Here is a 19,423-nt window from a genome sequence, read left to right as displayed (position 1 = left end):
AGGGCAACCCGTTTTTGTACAATAGTCCATCAAAAAAACAACTCAAGAACAAGTTTAAACGAGCCTTGCCTGCTCCGCAGCAAATCAAAAAGTTCGCTCGAGGCTTCCTTGAAAATTAGCTGATCCCGAATAGCAAAGAAAATTACCTGTTGCGCTTGTAAGCTAAAGTGTCACAAGTATCACGTTACCATTTACGTTCGATTGCGGCTGATTTATTTCTGCGAACAACACCATCTGCTTGTAATATGTGCGCGGTCACTTCTCCCTACAATCCCTCCTCAAGTTACATCGACAAGACCAGCTCATATATGTCGGTAGTTGCTGTTGTTTGCACGTCCAGGACAACGAAGTTTGTTTTCTTTGACAAGGAAGGTGTTAAACTCACACGGCAGGTAGTTTGATGGGGTGCATTTAAAACGTCATTTTAACGGGGGTTATAAATTCAACTCTTCTTGCTTGGCCAGCAAATTGCGCGGCGCACTGTCCCCAGGCCTGAGTTCAACATCAGGCGCCGCTCTATGCGTTTTACGACGAGCGATAGGCGGTAATTTGTTGTTGTTTTCGGCAGCAAGAATGACCTTGCGTCATCAGGTATCATTTAATTAGCCCATGATAAAAAGGCAACTTAATTACGTTGTCCGATCGATAGAAGGTTGACAAAGATAGTTTTATGTCGTGTTTTCTGCATGCCAGGCGGTGTAGTCGTTTTGTAGAAGGTGAGATGGGAGCTGCTTGGAGCTCCGCGCAAAGTTGCTACCGAAGGAATAGCAAAAGTTCTAAGAAATCAAACGGTAAGCAGCGCTATGTTTACTATATGCAGTAACTTAAAAATGTATCCTTATCCAGTATATGTGCTTTACAGTCGACGTGGATCGTAAGTTCACGATACTCATAGAGTTCAGAGACAAGGAATCTGGAAACGCGGCCTTGTTGGATGCTGAGGAGCTGTTTGCCAACGGACGTCAAGTTTCGCCGCTTTTTATCAATGATATTTCGGACAGCCAGGACTCAATGAATGCAAAAAATAGTGAAACGGAAGTAAATGACGATGCAAAAACACGTGGAGTGTTAAGTCGCGTTTTGACTTCTCTCAAAAACAAAGGGTTTGTTTGCGTGGGCCAGCAGTCTCTAGAAAACAACGACACTGATTCAACAGGCCCGAAGTGCAGCAAAATAAATATAGCAGATCAACATATTAGCGAAAACTGCACGCGACATATTGACGTGTTGTCGTCCATTCGACCAAACACTGAAAATCAGCCATATCCATTCCCACGATGCTCCAATGATAGCAGAGCTGACCATGAAGAGTGCAACAGTCTTTTGCAGCAGGGTGGAATTTGTGTTCTATCGGAAAACTTCAATCTCGGACACGATTCAGAACCAAAGGAAACTCGCGAATCTGACGTTTTTATAAACGGAAGCACTTCCAACCAACATACTGATGGAGACAGCGATCACGTTTCAGAATCTGGGTCCTTTCACTCTTGCAGCTCATTTTCGTCGCGTAATTTGGCAGAAATCGAACCAGGCCATCGAGTGTTTAGACGATGTCACGAACAATGCAAAGATTCCAGCGAGAAATCGGCATCAACGGATTGCCTAAAGGATAACCTCCCTCGATACGTTATTAAAGGATTGCCGAATGGAAACGATTGGGATGAGTGCCTGCAGGACGATGTGTTTACTTCAGACTCGCGAGATAGAAACGCAAACCGATTCCCGACGCGTCAGATCAAAAATCCCAAACAGCCTTCATTCGGTGAGTTGGAACGTGACTTCGGCGCATTTGTGCAAAAAACCAAGCTGAAGAAAATGAACAAGCGCTGGAAAACAAAGAAATGAACTGCTGTGTGGTTTTAATTTTGCCCGTTGTTGAAGAAAATAAGCGCAGGTTTAGCAACTGATTTAATGCGTTCATGTGTTTGCGGACTTTTTTATACGTTTTTGTTAAAACATTTTTTATCGATAACAGCATAAATAACATTTTTATAGTCACCTCCGCGCCAGCATATATAGTTAAATTTCGCCAAGGTCCACATTGCCACATGTATATACAATAATGCAATTCACAATAAAGTGACTAACACATCGCGGTGATTAAATTTACTTGGATTGAATTTTTTTTTTGTTAAATAGGCATTGTTGGGAGAAACGTAACAATATATGATGTGAGAAATTGGTTTCCAGAAACGAACTCATAAAAGTACCAGATAAAAACTCTCGGACAATACAACATTCCCTTTTCAACAACATTTTGTGAATGATCACCAACCTCGAATTTAATTGCCGCTAAACGGCGACATGGAGCCATTCTTATCGTGAGAAAATACTTGTGAATGGTCTTGAGGCTATTGTAATCGTCCATTTAATACTATTGCTACTGTGACGTAACAAATGTTGTAAACCCTTTGGGCTTACCAAACTTTTCAGACTTTGCTTATTTCGGCGGCGAACGGTGTAGTGATTTTGTACAGGTTTCTGTGCATGAAACAGTATTTTTTTTCAAAGTAATTGATTGCTTTAGTGCTGGGTACAGAATTTAGGAGGTATTAACGAAGAGATTATAGAAACCATTCAGTGGGCATTCGACCGAGAGCAACGCCGACCGTTCATTGTCCGTAATCATTAAGCCGCCTTTTCGAGCACATGCAATATGGTTAAGTGGATTTGTTGGTGTATAGAGATTTGCGTTGCATTTTGGAGTGCTGAAAAGAAAAAGGATTATTTCGAATTGTGTGTCGACATGGTGGACGTTCAGGCACACTTCGGGGCAGATGTAAGATGATATTGGGTTGATTTTAAAGGTCAGTTGCAAAAACATTACGTAAGGCACAGTGCCAGGGCGTGAGTAAAACTACCACTTCGTTTTGTCAGCGCCGGGTCATGGAACTGCGACATAAACCAGATTTTTGTGGCCGCATTGCGCGCCAGGCAATAAAAACAGGCCTCGCGAAAGAAAGTAAAAGCGCATCAATTTCGCAGGTTGTGTTTGGAGGTATTTTACTGCTCAGCATATGTTTTGGTGCAGACAGAGTGATGATGATTGTTTTGCATTGAGCGAAATTTCTTCGGCGAAACCGTTGTAATTATAACCACACAAATTGCTAGATCCTTGCCCACATTCGACTCCAATGACTGTATGTTGCCTGCATGCACTGTGTAAGTGAAATTTGCGCCTAGATATATAATGCAAGCATAGCAGTTCTGAGCGCAAAATGGTAGCAAACTTAATGTAATCGACACTGCTCTATGCTGACTGACGCAGTACAACTGCTTTACTGCAGGAGTTGAAAGTTCCTGGAAAAGCAGCGAATCTGCTCGTTTTGGTGCGGTAGGTATAGTTGTAGAGCTAGGGAGCTGCATTGTAGGTTAAATAACAGCCCTTGTGAAAATGGCCGCGGAAACACCGCAGCCCTCAACCATGAGCGATGCCTCCGAACATCCCTTAGACCCCGGGTAAGAAAATACTGCATGTAGTAGGAAGTTAAGTAATAATGCAAGTGCTCCAATGCCGCTATTTTATTCTGGCGATGGATTCGGTTGAGAAACAGTGCGTTGCATTAAGTTGGGTCCAAAACCTGTGTTGATATTAATTGTTATTTTGTCGCAGAAAAATGTTCATTGGCGGCTTGAGTTGGCAGACCACAGCAGGTAAGGTTGGCCATTTTTTTGGTTGTTAACCAACATCTCTAATTGTTTCTTTTTACTCAAGTTGGTAAAAGTAGGAAAGTTAGTTTTTAAATTTTGATTGGGAAACTGTTTTGCTTTGTTGGCTTTAGTACATCACACCCTTGACACTAACGAGCAAGATTTTCAAACGAGTTGCGCAATTTTCGCGCACATTAATAGTTCATCGCGTGGTATAACACAAAAGTTCCCGGCTGGAGAACTGCCATAAAGCTCCCGAAGCGGGACCACTCGGTCCGCGCTCACGCGTGTTTGTATTGCGCAGATGGCCTGAAAGAGTACTTCAGTCGCTTCGGAGAGGTGTCTGACGCTATGGTGATGCGCGATCCGGCCACTAAGCGTTCCAGGTGTGTATTTAACTCACGCAATTCGTAGGCCCTTGTACGCGAACATCCGCATATGGAACACACTCAAACGGTAGTCGAGCGCGGGGTATGGGGGCATCTCCACTGTCAGTGGGCGCCTATGAGTTGCGTGATACATGTTCGCCATGTTATTACAACAATCGCTCGAGTGTGCGCCCTTTTGTACATGCAGCTGCGTCGGTTTTGCCTCCATCCTCCACAGCCCGACAACAGGCTCAAAAATAGAGTCATATATGACTGGGTGCGAACAGTGATACTTGTAACACGATTACCCACGTCCCTAATGTTTTTTGGTGATTGCCTGTAAAAATAATTGTCTGATATACGTAATTGTAAAATTTCCTGCACTGAGGTCAGTAATTCCCAACATTTCTGTCAACGGCATTTATTTAAGTGTTTCATGTCATTTTGTCATAACTTATAGTCTAATGAATGATTAGCAAATTAATTAGTTTATACAAAGATTCATAAAGATATTTTTACCAATGCCAAACAATTACCAATGACACGATGCTTGCTTGGAAATTACTAGCCCTGTGTTCTAGAGGCACGTTTAACGCAAATTAATTATACCACTTTGAAAAGTAAGTTAAAATCGGATTTAACAGACTTTTATACACATATTACCTCTATTAACGAAAGTAACATAATAGCTGGTATCTATCATTGTCGTGTACTTATTAGTAGCCAAGTATATGCTAAAAAGTTTTCGCTTTTAAAAGTACCGCACGTGGGCGCTAAAGGGTAGTAGGCCGTGCGTTGTCATTGAGCCTTCTTGGCGGGATTTTTGAAACAACCAAAGCCGGCGAAACGCACCGTGGCGGTTTGCCTTTGACCATGACGTTGATAATCGCTGCGAAGGCGTGTTGTTTATTCCCCGTACAACAGAGGATTCGGGTTCGTGACGTACAATGATGCGAAAGATGTGGACAAGGTTCTGCGCAACGGTCAGCAACACACCCTGGATCAGAAAGAGGCAAGTACAAACCTATAAACGCATGCGTATTGTCACAGACTGTCTCAAGCGACTCCTATTTTAACTGCAAGTGAAATCAAATACGCCAACAATGGGCGAATGCAAATTTGCTAAAAGGGCGACGGCCAACTTTTACCGGGTGCGGAAGAGTCCACAAAACCCGTGCGCTCTATTTGACAATCGTTTCTTTTTAAAGTGAAGTCTGCATAGTTAGCGCATATATTACCGGCTCGTTGAGGTTACGTTACTTTAAAAGGCAATAACCCTTTCCTTTCACATTTTATATAAATCCGCCGAGCTCAGTGTACATCAGGCACGAGTATATAACCTGGCGAGCACTAAATAGGTTTGCATATTGTCGAAATCGACTATGCATGTCCTTATAGGGAACAACGACGATGACAGAATTACTGCTATATATACGTACATGTGCACGAATAATAGCGATATGCATCGCACAAGAAAGCCACCGACCAACTAAACTCTGTTTAGAGACAGCATTATGCGTCAAAGTGGTTTGGAAAGAAATCCAGTTCGTCGCCTCTGTGAATATCACAATAACGTTAGGTTTATCGCTTGCAGCAGCGGCGGGAAACGAAAATGTACAAAATCTTACACCACGACATGCATAATACAAAAAAAACTTTCGGATTATGCGAGCTTACCTCCCCCCTATCGGTTATTGCCTTTATTTGAAAACAAATGCTTTGGTTTCAGATTGACCCAAAGATTGCGATTCCACGGAAAGTCCAGACCAAGGTAAGAACTCCAAACATTCCGTGATTTTGACGTAATCCTCCCTCTTGTTGTTGTGCGTGGAACAGCAAACAGAGCATAAACAAAGTAAACGGGGATTACCGAGTTGCATTCAGTTTCCCTCCCGCATGTTTCTTTGATAGATACAAAAATAAACCGAAAATGCCAGGGCTTACCAAATTTGTAACAGATATTTTTGGTTCCAGTACCGCGGTATTTAATCACTTAGACTTGGAAGAAACTGAAGTAATGTCGTACTATAGTCAGAAGACTTTCATCTGGCTGCTTCACCTATATACGCTTATTTAAAGATACTGTTGAAAAGATACATTAAAGATACTTGCGCAAACAGTAAAACATGTGAAACCATACAACTGCGCAAGTACAGTATATTGAGTAAAAATTTCTCCTTTTGTGTACGCATTATCTTTCAACGAAAGAACTAAATTCTAACACGTGGCATGTTGGTCGCTACGCGGACCCCAATACGTAATCTTAAAATGGGAAAGGTTAAGCACCCGAGACGCCTTGGAGGTTGCCACGCACAGGTTGTATGTCCGTTGTGCCAACTTGCCGAACCCACGTGCCCTACTGGATGGGGGTAAGGTGCCTTTTACCCCGACTGTAACAACACGTGGCAGCAACCGGAGAAACAGATTATACGCGAAGAGTATTAGTTTGCCCTGCACCTGCGCTGGAAGGCAACAGCGACTCCTCTCTTACTGACGGTGACTGGATGTTTTTTTGTTGTCGTCGAGGGTTGCTCGTGAAAGGAACTCGCTGCTTCCATGCGGTCGAACCCAACCCCACTTTCCGTTTCTTTCATGTTATTTACTCTGGCGGCGACGCCTAGAGTGGACTAAAAAATCCTTTCTTATCGCGACTCCAACCAGCACAACGTTGGCTGTCGCACCCGGTTCGCTCCAACCCAGCCGAAGCTTTCCTTTGTGTGGCGAGGATCGCTCGACAAAGGCCATAAAAAGAGAGACTGCGCGAGTGGAACGGTGTTTGAATAGGCTTGATATGAATGGCGCGCCCGTTATTATTGCCGGGCCGTGAAGTGCTAGTTTGCCAGTACACGTCAGCCAGTCCCTACTGGCACTGCGCCTGCCTGTTGGGTGCCCAGCATGGGGCGTTTAATCAGGCGGTACCTTAACGCTACAGCGAGTTGTCGGTCAGTCGTTGCAGTGACATATGTCTAGTAATGGTCAGGTAGCCACACAGCAAGTTCTGTGTGGTTATAGAAATAGGAGACTCAGAGTGGACTGCTGAGAATGTAGACTCGCATTCCTCGCCCAAATTCAGCATTTATTTATTCGCAAGCAAACGACGCGTGACGTACGGCTGTAATACTAGTGGTTCAGCGCAACTAGCAATAATACCAGCGAGGCAGAATTTTGAAGTTACTGCGAACTCCCGCGCTTGTAGGTGCCTCGCTTTCTCGATGCCTTGATAAAACCGCGAAATGCGAATCAATAAAGACTGTGGTTTGGCGTAGAGGTGCGAGAAAAACAGTTGAGCCACAGATATAAAACACATTAAGATATAAAAGCATACGGACGCATGCTCGTCAAGCAACTTGCCAACATAAAAATTTTAACTATAATACATATAGTTTTACAGTCAAGTAGTGACATCAACGGACGTCTTCGCCAGGAGCAAGTCGTAAACATTGAGACAGTGCAGATTCGAGGCTTATTCCGGGCCTTTCACCAACAGTATAGAACTCTGTAGCTCAGTTTCCGTCGTGACCGGGCCTCGAGACCATTATTAAGAGATAACGGTGACCATTACCGAGCGCCATAGTAGACGTCAGACTCTCGGAGTGTGTCTCAAAAACGAGCAGGTCGCCCTTCGAAAGTGACTTGGTCATTAACCGCGGGCGCTCGCGAGTGAGGGTTTTGTGTTACCTCTTGCGACAGGACTTTCGGCAAGTTAGTTAGTCACCAGGATGTTCTGTCTGTCAGGCGCGATAGGAGTTCTTTTGTTGTCATACGGCGTGGAAGGAACACGAGGAACCGTTGGGGGCGCGGTGGGGCGGGGGTTTTCAGACCCACTCCACTTTACCGGCTCACCCTATCGGTCAAGCGTTGTAGGTGTTACTCCGAGACACATTTTGCCTGTGTCCACGAGGCCCGCTCTAAGAAATGTTTTGGGTTTGAAAGCGTTATGCGCAAGTGCCATCGGCAGGTGAGGCTTTATGCAGCGTGACATCGCGCCGAATACCGTGTTTACTATGTGGCAAATCTGTAAGTGTGCCCTGGCAGGGGTGGCTAGAAATGGCGACACGGAGCTGTCACACTTTGGCAGTACTATTGGGCCAGTGAGGTGATCCTATGGTACGAATAGCGTACTTAAATAAACCCATACAGGTTTATTTAAGGGAGGAAGAAATACAACAGCTTGTACGGTCGAGTGATCGTAAACGCGAACGCCTTTAAATGTGCACCCGCCCTCATGTGCGTCGCAATTGTGAGGTTGTCAGTCGAAACGGCGAACTCTGCTTAACGTTTGTACGGCTTCCTTGGCTAGATGGACTGCTTACGGATTACTGCAGGTAAGAGACGTGGCCAAGACGACAATTAAGCCATGCACGTGCGTGAGTCTAAGATGTGCAAGCACAGTCTGAGATGCTGTTGTTTACAGTTAACTGGTCGTACACATGTCGGTAAGCCAATGAGAGGCGACAGTCTGGGTCATCTCCAACGGACTACAAAATGCCTACGGCGCTGACGACTGTCTATAAGGTGTCATTCAATATACGGTTGCACGGACCGAAGTTAAAACACGATTTGTTTTTGTTTGACTCTAGGCATAACCGTTCCGTCGACGTAGTGTGGAGTCGCGTAGTAGTTGAGTAGTTTGGTGTATGCAACCTACTGCGGCCGTGGTGCCCTAAGAACTGCATATAGGTTAAGGTTGAGGTAGATTTCATCTTTGGCCATCCACACTTTGGAGCGACGAGTCAAGAAGACTGCCACTGAGAACAGACAAGGTAGGGGATAGGCATTGTCTGCCCAACCCATGCGCAAACTTTGAATTGGCGATCAACCATGAAACGACCGTTGTCAACTGAACGTGACGTTGGGTATTCTTTGCAAGTCATGCATTGTAAAAAAAAAGAAGACAAGTTTTTGCTTTGAGACATCTTGTGTAAGGGTAAAGATTGCCAGTTTCATTTGGGGCATTTCAATTTGATCCCCATTCCCTTTGTCCCAGTGATGGGAAATATGCTGCTGGGATAATGATTGCTACACAAGGGCGTGTAGTAAAAGCGACGGGCGCTTTTGTGTCGCAGGTGATTGTAAAACAGGTCACTTTCTTACACCGAAGCGCAACACGAGATCGGGGAAACGGAGTAGAGTTCCCTCACCTCTCGTCATACACAAAGCCTCCAGCGACCGCTTCCACTGCTTTGGGGTATATGTGCAGTTTTCGGTTACCAGCCGAAGGCTGACGTCACATAAAGGCAAAAGCCTGTCATATAAACTAAATCACAACTGAGGTGTGCTGGTGACGTAACCACGTTTTAAAGTTAAGTTTGTTGAGCGGAGGAATTCGGGGGAAGTTGGCGCTTGAGGCATTCGTGTTTCCTCAGTAATTGTGGCTTTCTCAAAAGGGCCACTTGCTAATGGGCGCGTGACGCTTGTCGGTGACGTCACGCCATGTAAATTGCGATAGGATATGATTGAGACTGATTCTGCGTCTATCCGAAATTTACACCTTCTCTAAAAATGGGAAATAAAGTCGGTTTCAAACCGAACCAAAACAATAATCTTTGTGTTAATGTTACTTGGAAGGTCACTAAAAACGGTTGTTTAGATCTCATAGACTGACACGTTGCAAATCCAAATCCTTTGCAGTACGATGTACAATTTTGTTCATTTAAAAGAACTTCCTTCAATAAATATTTGTGCTTTTAGTTTCCCCCTTATGTAATGGAATTTTTTTCTGCAGATGGTGACAAGGACAAAGAAGATTTTTGTCGGTGGACTCTCTGCAAACACTGTCGTTGAGGACCTTAAGGCCTACTTCGGGACATACGGCAAGGTGGGGGCTCAAATTTAATGAAAAATAAAACCAACTTAAACCAACGCTGCTATTGTGTTACCGATGGTGACCGACAAGTTAATTGCCTAATTTCTTTTGAGTATTTGCGTTGCTCGGGCGGAGTGTTTACACAAATTCGGCTTGCCACTATACGGCTAATCGCCCGTGGAATTACTACGAATTAACGCACAGCCAGCAGAGAAACCGTTTCCACCACGACAGCTAAGAAAACAAGACGTGGTCGCCAGGATATTGGCAACGGGCTCGTATGAAAAGTAATGGCTGTTTGGGTAAAACTCAAGCCATTGTTCATTCTAATCCATTCGTAAATAATTTAATCACGTTCTATTGTCGCACTTTCCTCCCAGGCGTAGCGACATATTCCCGCCTTTTGGAAAGGGCCAAAGCAACGTTGCGCAGAAATAATAACGAGCCCTTTGTCAGAACTGACGTCACGCGCATTGTGTCCAGGGCCTAACGGCATCTGTATTTAAAGCAGTGGCGCCGGAGGTCGCGTATACCCCCTGTGCGTCGCTGTATAGTAAAATGTAATCCATTAGAAACCAAACTAATCCCAAACGAAACTGGACCGTGATGGCCACTCGAAATATGCTAAAAATGCGACAGTAGCAAGTATTTCCCTCAGGCGACTACACAGAGGTGATGACATTGCACCAATAGCACGCCTACATCAAGCAATTTTAGTCACGTCATATTTTCGCAAAAGTTTGCTTTTGCACCAAAGTATAACATGTCCATTTTTCCGTACAAATGTTGTATTTTGTTTCGTAGTATTAACATTTATCATGTTTTCCCTTTTAGGTTGAAGATGCCATGCTGATGTTTGACAAGCAAACTAACCGCCACCGAGGTGCGTATTAATTGTTTGCTACACGTTTTAGCAAAGTTTTTCCGTTACCGTGTGTAAGCAACATTAATCTGACCCAATGCTGGCCACGCGTCGGTTGTCTCAAATCCTGTAAACGCTCCTTTTGTGACTCTGTAGAGCTTGGCAATGTCCAACATGGCGGAGCGGGTGCACGGTGCGGCACACACGTAAGTTGGGACACTGTAGCCTGCCGTAGCACATAGCCGAGTTTTGTTTGTTTTTTTCGAGTCCTGGCAGTTGTAGACATGTAACCTTCCCCACACCTGTATTGAGTTCCACGTCAGAATTATCAACTGTATAGTAGAGCTATCACTCGTCGCGGTGCACAATTAAAACAATAAAAGCTAAGTCGCCACAAACGTAAACCAATACATAACCGTTAAATTCTATGTGGTTTATGATTACCTTTCCCGTGACCTGCCCCGTAGCTTATTTCGTATAGTATTCGAAACAGCTATATTCAAATCCGATTATTTATTGGTTAAGATCATTACAACGTTTTTGGTTAGCCTTTAAACTGGCGGTGCACCGCGAGTAGCTTTGTGTGGTGACTGCTTTAATTGGTCGATCAATTTGACAATCGGCCAAACTTCACCGTTTTGATTTGATTCTACATAGCTAGAATAAACCTGTTTGGCGTGAGTACATAGCCTTAGCAGTGACCCTAGTTATTTTAGTTATGTTTTGTGTTCCGCGGGCGACCACGACATTTTTAATTCGAAGCGCGGTCGACCACCCAACTTAGCTGAAATTTTTCACACTAAACCGTAGAGGTTTCCGGCTGCAGTCATTACATTGTTTGCCACACACGCCGTTCGGGCGGTGCACATGCAAATTAGTAACCGTTTTTCTTTGTGTGTCGTAACCAATTAGATGGCTTGGTAATTTTTTAGCTTTAGAAAAGTTTAGCTGATTGAAAACACTGTGCAAAAGGTCACGCTATTGAGTATTGTCATGTGGCCGTATAGGTTCTGGTGCTTATCAGTAGGGATGGATACCTAGTGGGCGGTTGGAAGTTTTAACAACAGTTGACAATCCGTCGCTTAGCTGCAACTTTAATTCATTTCTGTGTACGTTTGTCTGTGCGAATATCGCCAAAGCGACGAGTGATTTATGTCAACGTTCAAGTGTTGCGGCAACAAATACAGGCTCTCCGTTACAATGAAACACCTGCAGATCCTAGAGTGTCCTGAGCGATGTGAGTTTCCACCACCCAAATATCAAACACAGACAGATTAAGCGTCAGCGGACTTGCCCCGACACGGCAGGCAATAATTGACGTACTTTTGTGCCTTCGACAATGGAGGGTCGGATACTTACGGCAGCGCGCCGTGTGACGGTTATTGTGGCATTCTGGGCAATCATGATCGGCGCTTTATTCGCAACGGCCGAAAACCTTCACAAAAGATAGGCATAATACCGGAGCAAAAATAACAAGACGCGTTCGTGCGAATGTGAGCCCGGGCGGGCAACAAAGGCTCATGTTTTTACCGTTCAGCCGTAACCCAGGCAACCGGAGCCAGTTGGTAGGAAAATCAATTCCTGAAAACATGTTAACTCCGAATATAGTGCGCGGCGGGTTTGTTTAAGTTTCGGTGCGGGGCCCTTGGGTCCCTGAGCAGTACTCGTAGTCAATTGGTGCGAAGGACTCCCGGCATCTCACGAGAGCCCTCCAGGCCCATCAGGAGCTGTTCGCGAACCCGTGGTCCCCGTTTGTACAAAGTCGCGTAAACGTTTTCCGCCCAAGCGCTCGCAACAATGTTCGACAACGAGTTTAAACGAGTAATTTGCACCGCTTGAGTACCGCCCCCGTTCGCGGGAGAGTGTACTCGAACAGGCAGCTGCCCCTCACCGAGTACAGGCCCTTGACGTCATTCAGCGAGGTAGTATAATGTCGTGCAGGTTGAAATCGATTGTCCAAGCACCTACCTTGCGGAGACTGATGAGCTGTTATGACGCGATATAATTGTACCACCCTACCGGGTATATCGACACCCAATAAATTATTCTGTGAAATACGATTCCAAAAGCTATCGTAGATGAATTGTTTACATCCAAAAATTGGACACTTTTGTGGGTAAAGGAGTTCAGTAGTTTAGAAATACTGGTCAGAGCATTTTGTTTATTCTTTAGCGGTTTTATGTATTGCTACATGGGTTGAACGTCCATTGCCGACAAATAATTTAATTAAATCAATTCCAGCTGCGGAAATGACGCCGACAGGCCACAATAAGCAGTCAAGGGATATTTTGGTAACAGCACCTGTAGCCACCCTTTGATTAACAAGCGACTGTTCCCATGTGCCATATAAAAGTCCCAATTAATGGTAAAACACAAAGGTGTATCCTGGCGACTAATTTGATCGCGGTCGAAATGGTGGCGCGGGAACGGATGCGATTTAAAACTGGTAATCGCGCGTAATGAAGCACGCCGACTAATCAATGCTAGCCGGCGGTGTCGACCTTGATCAGCGTAAAAGGAAACACTAAACTGGCGATTAAGTTCGCGTTGCCTCACGCCCGAAATGTCCCCAACTGCCATTTACTGGCGGATCCTCGCAACTGCGGCTTCCCGTGGCATTTGTAAGCACTGGAGTCGGACAGCTTCACCCTGGTGACGGGTTGAGAAAATTGGTAGCTCCAAAGTACAAGATATGCAGCGTGACGCTTATCTTCAAAACACCCTTTTTTTCTGCAATACAGTTCACAAAATACTTGGGTGCAAAATATCTGGAGTTAATAACTTTGAAAAGGAAAGCCAAAGCTAGGTATGGAGTCTCTTTTCTGCGTAGATCAACAGCATCCTAGCTTTGGCTTTCCTTTTCACAGTTTACAAAGATACACAAAAACGTGTTGGCAAATGTACTGTGCTGGTTGCGGGCACAGCATTGTAAGTCACCTTTCCCTGCCACGTAAACGGATATAAAGCTTGGAACGCAACACAGGTCGCTCCATAGTTCCGGTTTCTTTATCCGGGAAGGATCGTTGCACGATTAGCAACGCAGCTCTGTCTCGACTTGCCCGACGAACAAAGCCAACGGTAGCGGTGTGTTGGTCTAAGGCGGAGGTGTGCGTTCCCATTCAGTTGCCGATCTATCAAGTTTCGGCGTTTTCGCTCTTCGAAGTCGTATGCCCGTCGGTTAAATTGGAGCTAGCACTTTAAGTAAACAACGTTTTCACAACTATGTTCCACTGTTGTTCCACAACGCGAACAATTAATATCAGAGCGATGACTGAGCAAGCCACGCCTGTTTTACAGACCACCAAAGCCTTTGTTCTGCCACCCGAACCCATTTGAACCCTTTTCGATTGAAAATAGCATAAAATACGCTCAAAGCTTCAGAAGTTTTTTGCATTTTGGAGAATCGTTTTAGTTGTACTGTGTGCAAGATTTTTAGCCAAAATGTCACCATATTTTTTGGCGTGTGTTAAGGTTGGACGATGCACTGTTTTACATGCGGTTATAAGCGTTGAGAAAAGTTATGTGAAAGCATCTGTTTACATGTGACTCATATTAAACCTTTACGTGACAATGATAGTACACAGACCAGATTGAAAAAGTATTGCATGACAATCGGCATAAATATTACGTAAGAGTGGCTTTGGGGTAGCAACGATACCTACTGTGCTCTTGCGCTGTAGACGTGGCAAATCCGGGTGAACAAACATTAAACGTGGTATCTTAAATCCATCTCAGCTCAGGTGTGGACAAAAGTGAACACGCGCCGATTAAATAGTATAAAGGCTTTCAAGTCGAACGGCGCCATCTCACCACTGGCTGTTAAAACAAGGTCCGGGTGTTTGCGCTGCGTCGTGTCACAAAGTACCCTGCGTCATGCGGGCGCTTAGAGCAATCAGAAAAACTACGACGGCAAACAAATTCGGCGCGAGGGAGCTCCGGGTCGAAGGGACATAGCGAGGACTTTTCATCCGACTTGGAACGAAAAGTCGGCTAAAGACAAATCGTCTTTCGGTTGGCTGCGGAATGATCCAACCTTGTTGATCACACTCACAGTATTTAAAAAGATTAAGGAAATCGTATCTTTTTCCCGAAAAAATAAAGGAGTCTTCGTGCGAGCTAGTCTGAAGGGTTAAAGTTATACATATTGCTGAGTGAAATTGCTCGTTTTAGGGCGTGGTCAAATATTTTGCTACTTGCGGTCCTAACCAGCATCTTTACTTCTGCAGGGTTTGGCTTTGTGACCTTCGACAACGAAGAACCCGTTGAGAAAGTTTGTGACATTCACTTCCACGAGATCAACAACAAAATGGTGAGCCGAATGTTCTTGTTCTAAGCGATAAATAAATGCAGTTTTCAGCCTAAATTTTCTACTTAACGGTAAAATTGACGCGCTTGAAATATATTGTTCGATCCCAATTGTATTGTAAACCTGGTTCGGTTTGCGTCTGGACGTATTAATCTCGCGAGCCTGACCATTTGAACACCAACCGCCAGAAAGCTGTGTTTGTTTTTCCCCGTTAAGTAAATTTTCCACGTGTGAGCAATTTATTATATGGATGGAAAGTTGTATGGCTCAGGCGTTTTATCAAAGGATTTCGCTTTGCTTTGTGGTGATGTAGACACGTATTGCCAAATTTACTTTATAATGTGCCTCAATCAATGGCATTTATTCAATTCGCTGAAACACTGTGCTTAAATAATATTGCAGGTTAAACCTCATTACAGGAATCAACAACCTAACAATAGCTATCTTCTCTTAGGTGGAATGCAAAAAGGCACAGCCCAAAGAGGTTATGCTACCGACGTTGGCTCGAACGGCCCGAACACGAACTTACCCCTACGTAGACCCATCTTCGGCCTACGTGTTAGGGATACCAGGATTAACGTACGGCCGACCGGCAACGGCCTACGCCGCCTACCCGTCAACATACGCGGCTTATCCTGGCGCACTGAGTAAGTATTGGCGATGAAAATGTATGGTGCTGGAGGTGGCTTAAAAGCTGTAGATGAAATGCCAATAGTGCCATTAGGCCTGGCGACTTTTTGTACGGTGATATATATACTAACAACGCCCGTATGCTTGTAGTGTTGTCCCGCGTATTTCATGTAGCTGGTGGCTGGCAGTCGCGGTAATGAGCTACAAAGTGCAAATTAGATACAGCGAAACCCGTTTTACGAGAACAGGACGCGAAAGACAACTTGCGTCCGCTCGCCTCTTTGTTCCGAGTTTCGCGCGCCCTTGTAATCCGGGAACGTGACGTTTTCCAATCGGCCATTTTCGGATTAACCCCAATCGCTAATCCGTTGATGAACTACTTGTGGGCGCACTCCGCAATCTGAGCCGATGTAAGGCGAACAAATCTGTGGCACAAAAGCGTGCCCTGCATTTGTGGGGTCGCATCGAACTACCCACATATCTCCTTTCTTTGGCAAATCCTCCATGTTCGTCTATTGATGACATCGTCCCGTTTAGACATCTTCGACCCGACACAAGCGGCCACTGCCGCCGGTACGACCGCATTCTACCACCCGAACATCGCGCTTGCACCATCGCCTACGACGCCCACACTCAGCTATCCACAAGATGCCGCGACTGCTGCGGCCATGGCAGGCCTGACACGCGTCGGTATGGCCGTTCCCCCTGGGGCCCGTTTGGAGACGCTGGCCTCCGCAAACCCTGCTTCGGGCCTGCAGCAAGTGCCCTCTGTGACCACCACCGATCTGAAACGGGACTTTGTAGCTTCAGGTGTGCTGTGCATCCATTTCTCTTTGGTATAACTGCACGTGAAAACCGTGTAACGTACTTGCTATCGCATGTGTCTTATACTTATGTAGGCATGGTGGCGGTGCTTAGCGTATAACATATGCTTGTATTAAAACATTACGTTATGTTGGGCAACATCGCATCGTATGTTTGCCTTTAAGTTAAACTGGACCAATGGTTCGGAAAATGAATAACATTGCCTTTATGTCATCTGCAGTTCTGAATAGCTACGGAGCGCCGGCACTTGCCAGCTATCATCCGTCGCCGTCCCCTGGAGCCAGAACATTGGCAGGAGCAACTGCAGGGGAGCTGATAGCCGATCCAGCGCTCGCACAACATCTAGTGGGACAGAACACTTCCCCACATACAGGGGTTGCAACGATCCCAGGCGGTCTTGCAGGCCACTTTCAATCAGTAAGGAAATTGCTAAACAATGTGTAATATTTTATAGTGAGCTGTTATACCATAGCTGCATTGATGAGACCTATTAGGTCGAAACAGTGACCCTGTATGCAGCTCAATATAAAAACATTATTGTTTCTATTGCTTGTACAATGTTCAAATTGTAGGATATGCATGTGATGTGTCGATACTGTCTTTACAAATTTACGAAACTTGAGGATATGTGGATAAGAGTGACAAATGCTGTTGCGTGAGCCTGAGAACAAGCCGCCCCCTTGTAATCTCTGTGGTATTCACCAGTGTTTTTATTTCCAGGGTCAGCTGATTGCAGGAATCTCCTACCCTTAGTACTCCCCTTCAAATTTCGATCGTCGACTTTGCTTCACTCAAGGCCTTTGTACATATTCTTTAGCGCCACCAAGCGTCGATACAATATTGCTTGCTTGCTTGTTTTTACGGTTTGGCTTCGCATATCGCATTGGCTTCTAAACGGCTTGTGAGCTGTTGACTTCACTATTAGGAGTCGTATTGCCTCTGGTTTTCTTACTTTCAGGCTAAAGTTTTGCTTGTCTTACACACGTCGACCTGCTGAAAAATTCAGTCACTGTGACACCAGCCGTGACCGCAATAATTGTAAATGAACAAAACTTTGTACGTCGACGTAGATGTGACGCAAAATCAGTAGACAAGTTGCGTACGTCAAGCTGGCGACGCCTCATTTAAAGTACACACGGCATTATCGATCAACAATCTATAACTTTTCCCGGTCCCACCCTTATCGAATAACGTAGTTTTTGGGCATTTAAATGGTTGCTAGAATAGTGTAGAGGGTGTCGTGGTGATAGCAATGCTGGCGGTGCGACGTGCTTTGCAAACCTAAGGTTAGGTTATTTTCCTGGTGGCCAACGGTTTTTGAGCTTTACTTGTAATTTTCTATGTTTTTGTTGTGAAACACGATGCGCACAACCTTCCAGCAACGCGACATCTCCACACATTGTGATCATCTCTAGACATTCCCATGGTCGCTTTGCATTTCCGCACGATGGCGTATTGTTTTCAGGTAGTTTTACTTTCTCGCGGCGAGAATCATAAAACGTTCCCGCATGCGCGCGTCCGGTTCTGTATCCTGTCTGAGCGTACTAACATATAGTAGCGAACTAACCCGCTTGTCGGTTGCTGTGTGAGTGTATGTAGAGAAGTGTGTCCTTTTCGTAAGTGGCCCCTTGTAGAGGCCGAAGCGCCTTATAGTTCTCCTGCTTTTTGATGGCGCCAAGGCCAACTAAACGCCCTTAACGGCATTTTGCGTAGCTACAGTTTGATTTTTTTTTTTTTTTTAAAAATGGTCGGCCTCACGAGCTTGTGCTCGAAAGTACACAGCACCTTACCATACGACGATATCTATTTGCACGTACTCTTTAGCGTCGCCCTGGGTGACCCAGTAGTCCGAACTATTTCGTAGCGATATTTAAATCAACTCAGTTGTGGCTGGTAGCGGTCGGTGTCAGTTGCTAACACGTAGGCTGTTCGCGTCCGTAGCTGTTTTCGTGCGACACTGTGCAAAGGAAAAACATAGTGAGTGCTCAAATTGTCGGCGATTTCTTCATTAAAAGCGCGCGTCGCCGATTGCGCTGCGAATATTTTTTCATTTAGCTGTTGTTTGGGAACAGCTTACTCGTCTCACAAAGCTTTTTATCGCTTGTCTGTTCTCCTTTACTCGGCGTCCCTTTTTAAGTTGTACATACGATCGCATCGTCACTCTCGTTGTATTTGTACGTCGTGCTTTACCTTCTTATATACGAGCCGCTCTCGGTGCGTGCATTTACCTGGATTTAAAGATGTCAAAAACAATCCCTCTCCTAGAAGCCGCCTGGTGTCGCTCGCGGTCGGCTTCTATGTATTTGGAAGTCCTTCACTGTAGCGCCGCGGCGACACCTGGCGGCTAAGTCTTCATTAGATTAGTTCGGTAGAGTAGCACTACAGCAGAAAGTGCAATCAACGTTTACAGTTTGATATATATTGAGTGCCGTAACGAACGATGCGGCGTCATTTTGACACATTTTGTCTCCCGTTCCTTGCTGTACATATCCAACTTGTTTTTTGTTGTTTTTTCAAGTTCTCGAGTTTCCAACAAATAAAATATTCGCTTAAACTGAGGGTGGTAATTGGGAGTGAATGTTGGAAAAGAATTCTACAGTTTTGAATTCATCACAATCCGTGACTCAGGATCCCTTTCATAGCTGTATTAGCAACGTGATAGTGGTTGATATACGCGGAGGTGACATAACGTCCTTATTTCAAAGAATTATCTTGAGACGATAACGTAAAAGAAAATTATTTTCCTTTTCTTAGTAAAAAATAGCCTTAGTTTTGACGGGCGTTTACAGCTTTACGTTGTCGTAGCTCGAACAATGTTAAAGGCAAGCTCATCTCTGAGAATCTTCGTTTACTTCTGTGATATTTATATGTGTCAGAGACATAAGCCCCCGCAAAAACGAAGAGTTCGTAAAGTTCATTCCATTGTGTTCACTACAACACCACAAACGAAACATTGGAGGAAAAGGAAAAAAAGT

General features: G+C 44.9%; 2 protein-coding genes across 3 annotated transcripts; both read left to right on the top strand.

Moving 5' to 3' along the window:
* Positions 1–593: 593 nt before the first annotated feature.
* Positions 594–1,845, top strand: LOC145898204 (uncharacterized). Its single transcript, XM_082986634.1, has 2 exons — positions 594–791; positions 863–1,845. The coding sequence occupies exons 1-2, from the start codon at positions 671–673 to the stop codon at positions 1,843–1,845; spliced, it is 1,104 nt and encodes a 367-aa protein (XP_082842760.1). The 5' UTR covers positions 594–670.
* A 1,470-nt stretch (positions 1,846–3,315) lies between these two features.
* Positions 3,316–18,996, top strand: LOC145897026 (RNA-binding protein Musashi homolog 2-like). 2 transcript variants are annotated; one of them, XM_082985183.1, is made up of 12 exons: positions 3,316–3,459; positions 3,614–3,654; positions 3,956–4,037; positions 4,944–5,031; positions 5,749–5,790; positions 9,745–9,837; positions 10,660–10,708; positions 14,914–14,996; positions 15,448–15,640; positions 16,161–16,433; positions 16,669–16,865; positions 17,169–18,996. In XM_082985183.1, exons 1-12 carry the CDS (start codon positions 3,395–3,397, stop codon positions 17,199–17,201), a joined length of 1,239 nt encoding a protein of 412 aa, XP_082841309.1. In that variant the 5' UTR covers positions 3,316–3,394; the 3' UTR covers positions 17,202–18,996. The 2 variants fall into 2 exon arrangements, with proteins under 2 accessions (XP_082841309.1, XP_082841308.1); XM_082985182.1 differs by having other exon boundaries at positions 4,917–5,031.
* The last annotated feature ends 427 nt before the right edge of the window (positions 18,997–19,423 follow it).

The sequence above is a fragment of the Ascidia mentula genome, chromosome 4 (assembly GCF_947561715.1).
Source record: "Ascidia mentula chromosome 4, kaAscMent1.1, whole genome shotgun sequence".
Lineage (NCBI taxonomy): Eukaryota > Metazoa > Chordata > Ascidiacea > Phlebobranchia > Ascidiidae > Ascidia > Ascidia mentula.
This window is presented reverse-complemented; position numbering and strand designations above follow the sequence as displayed.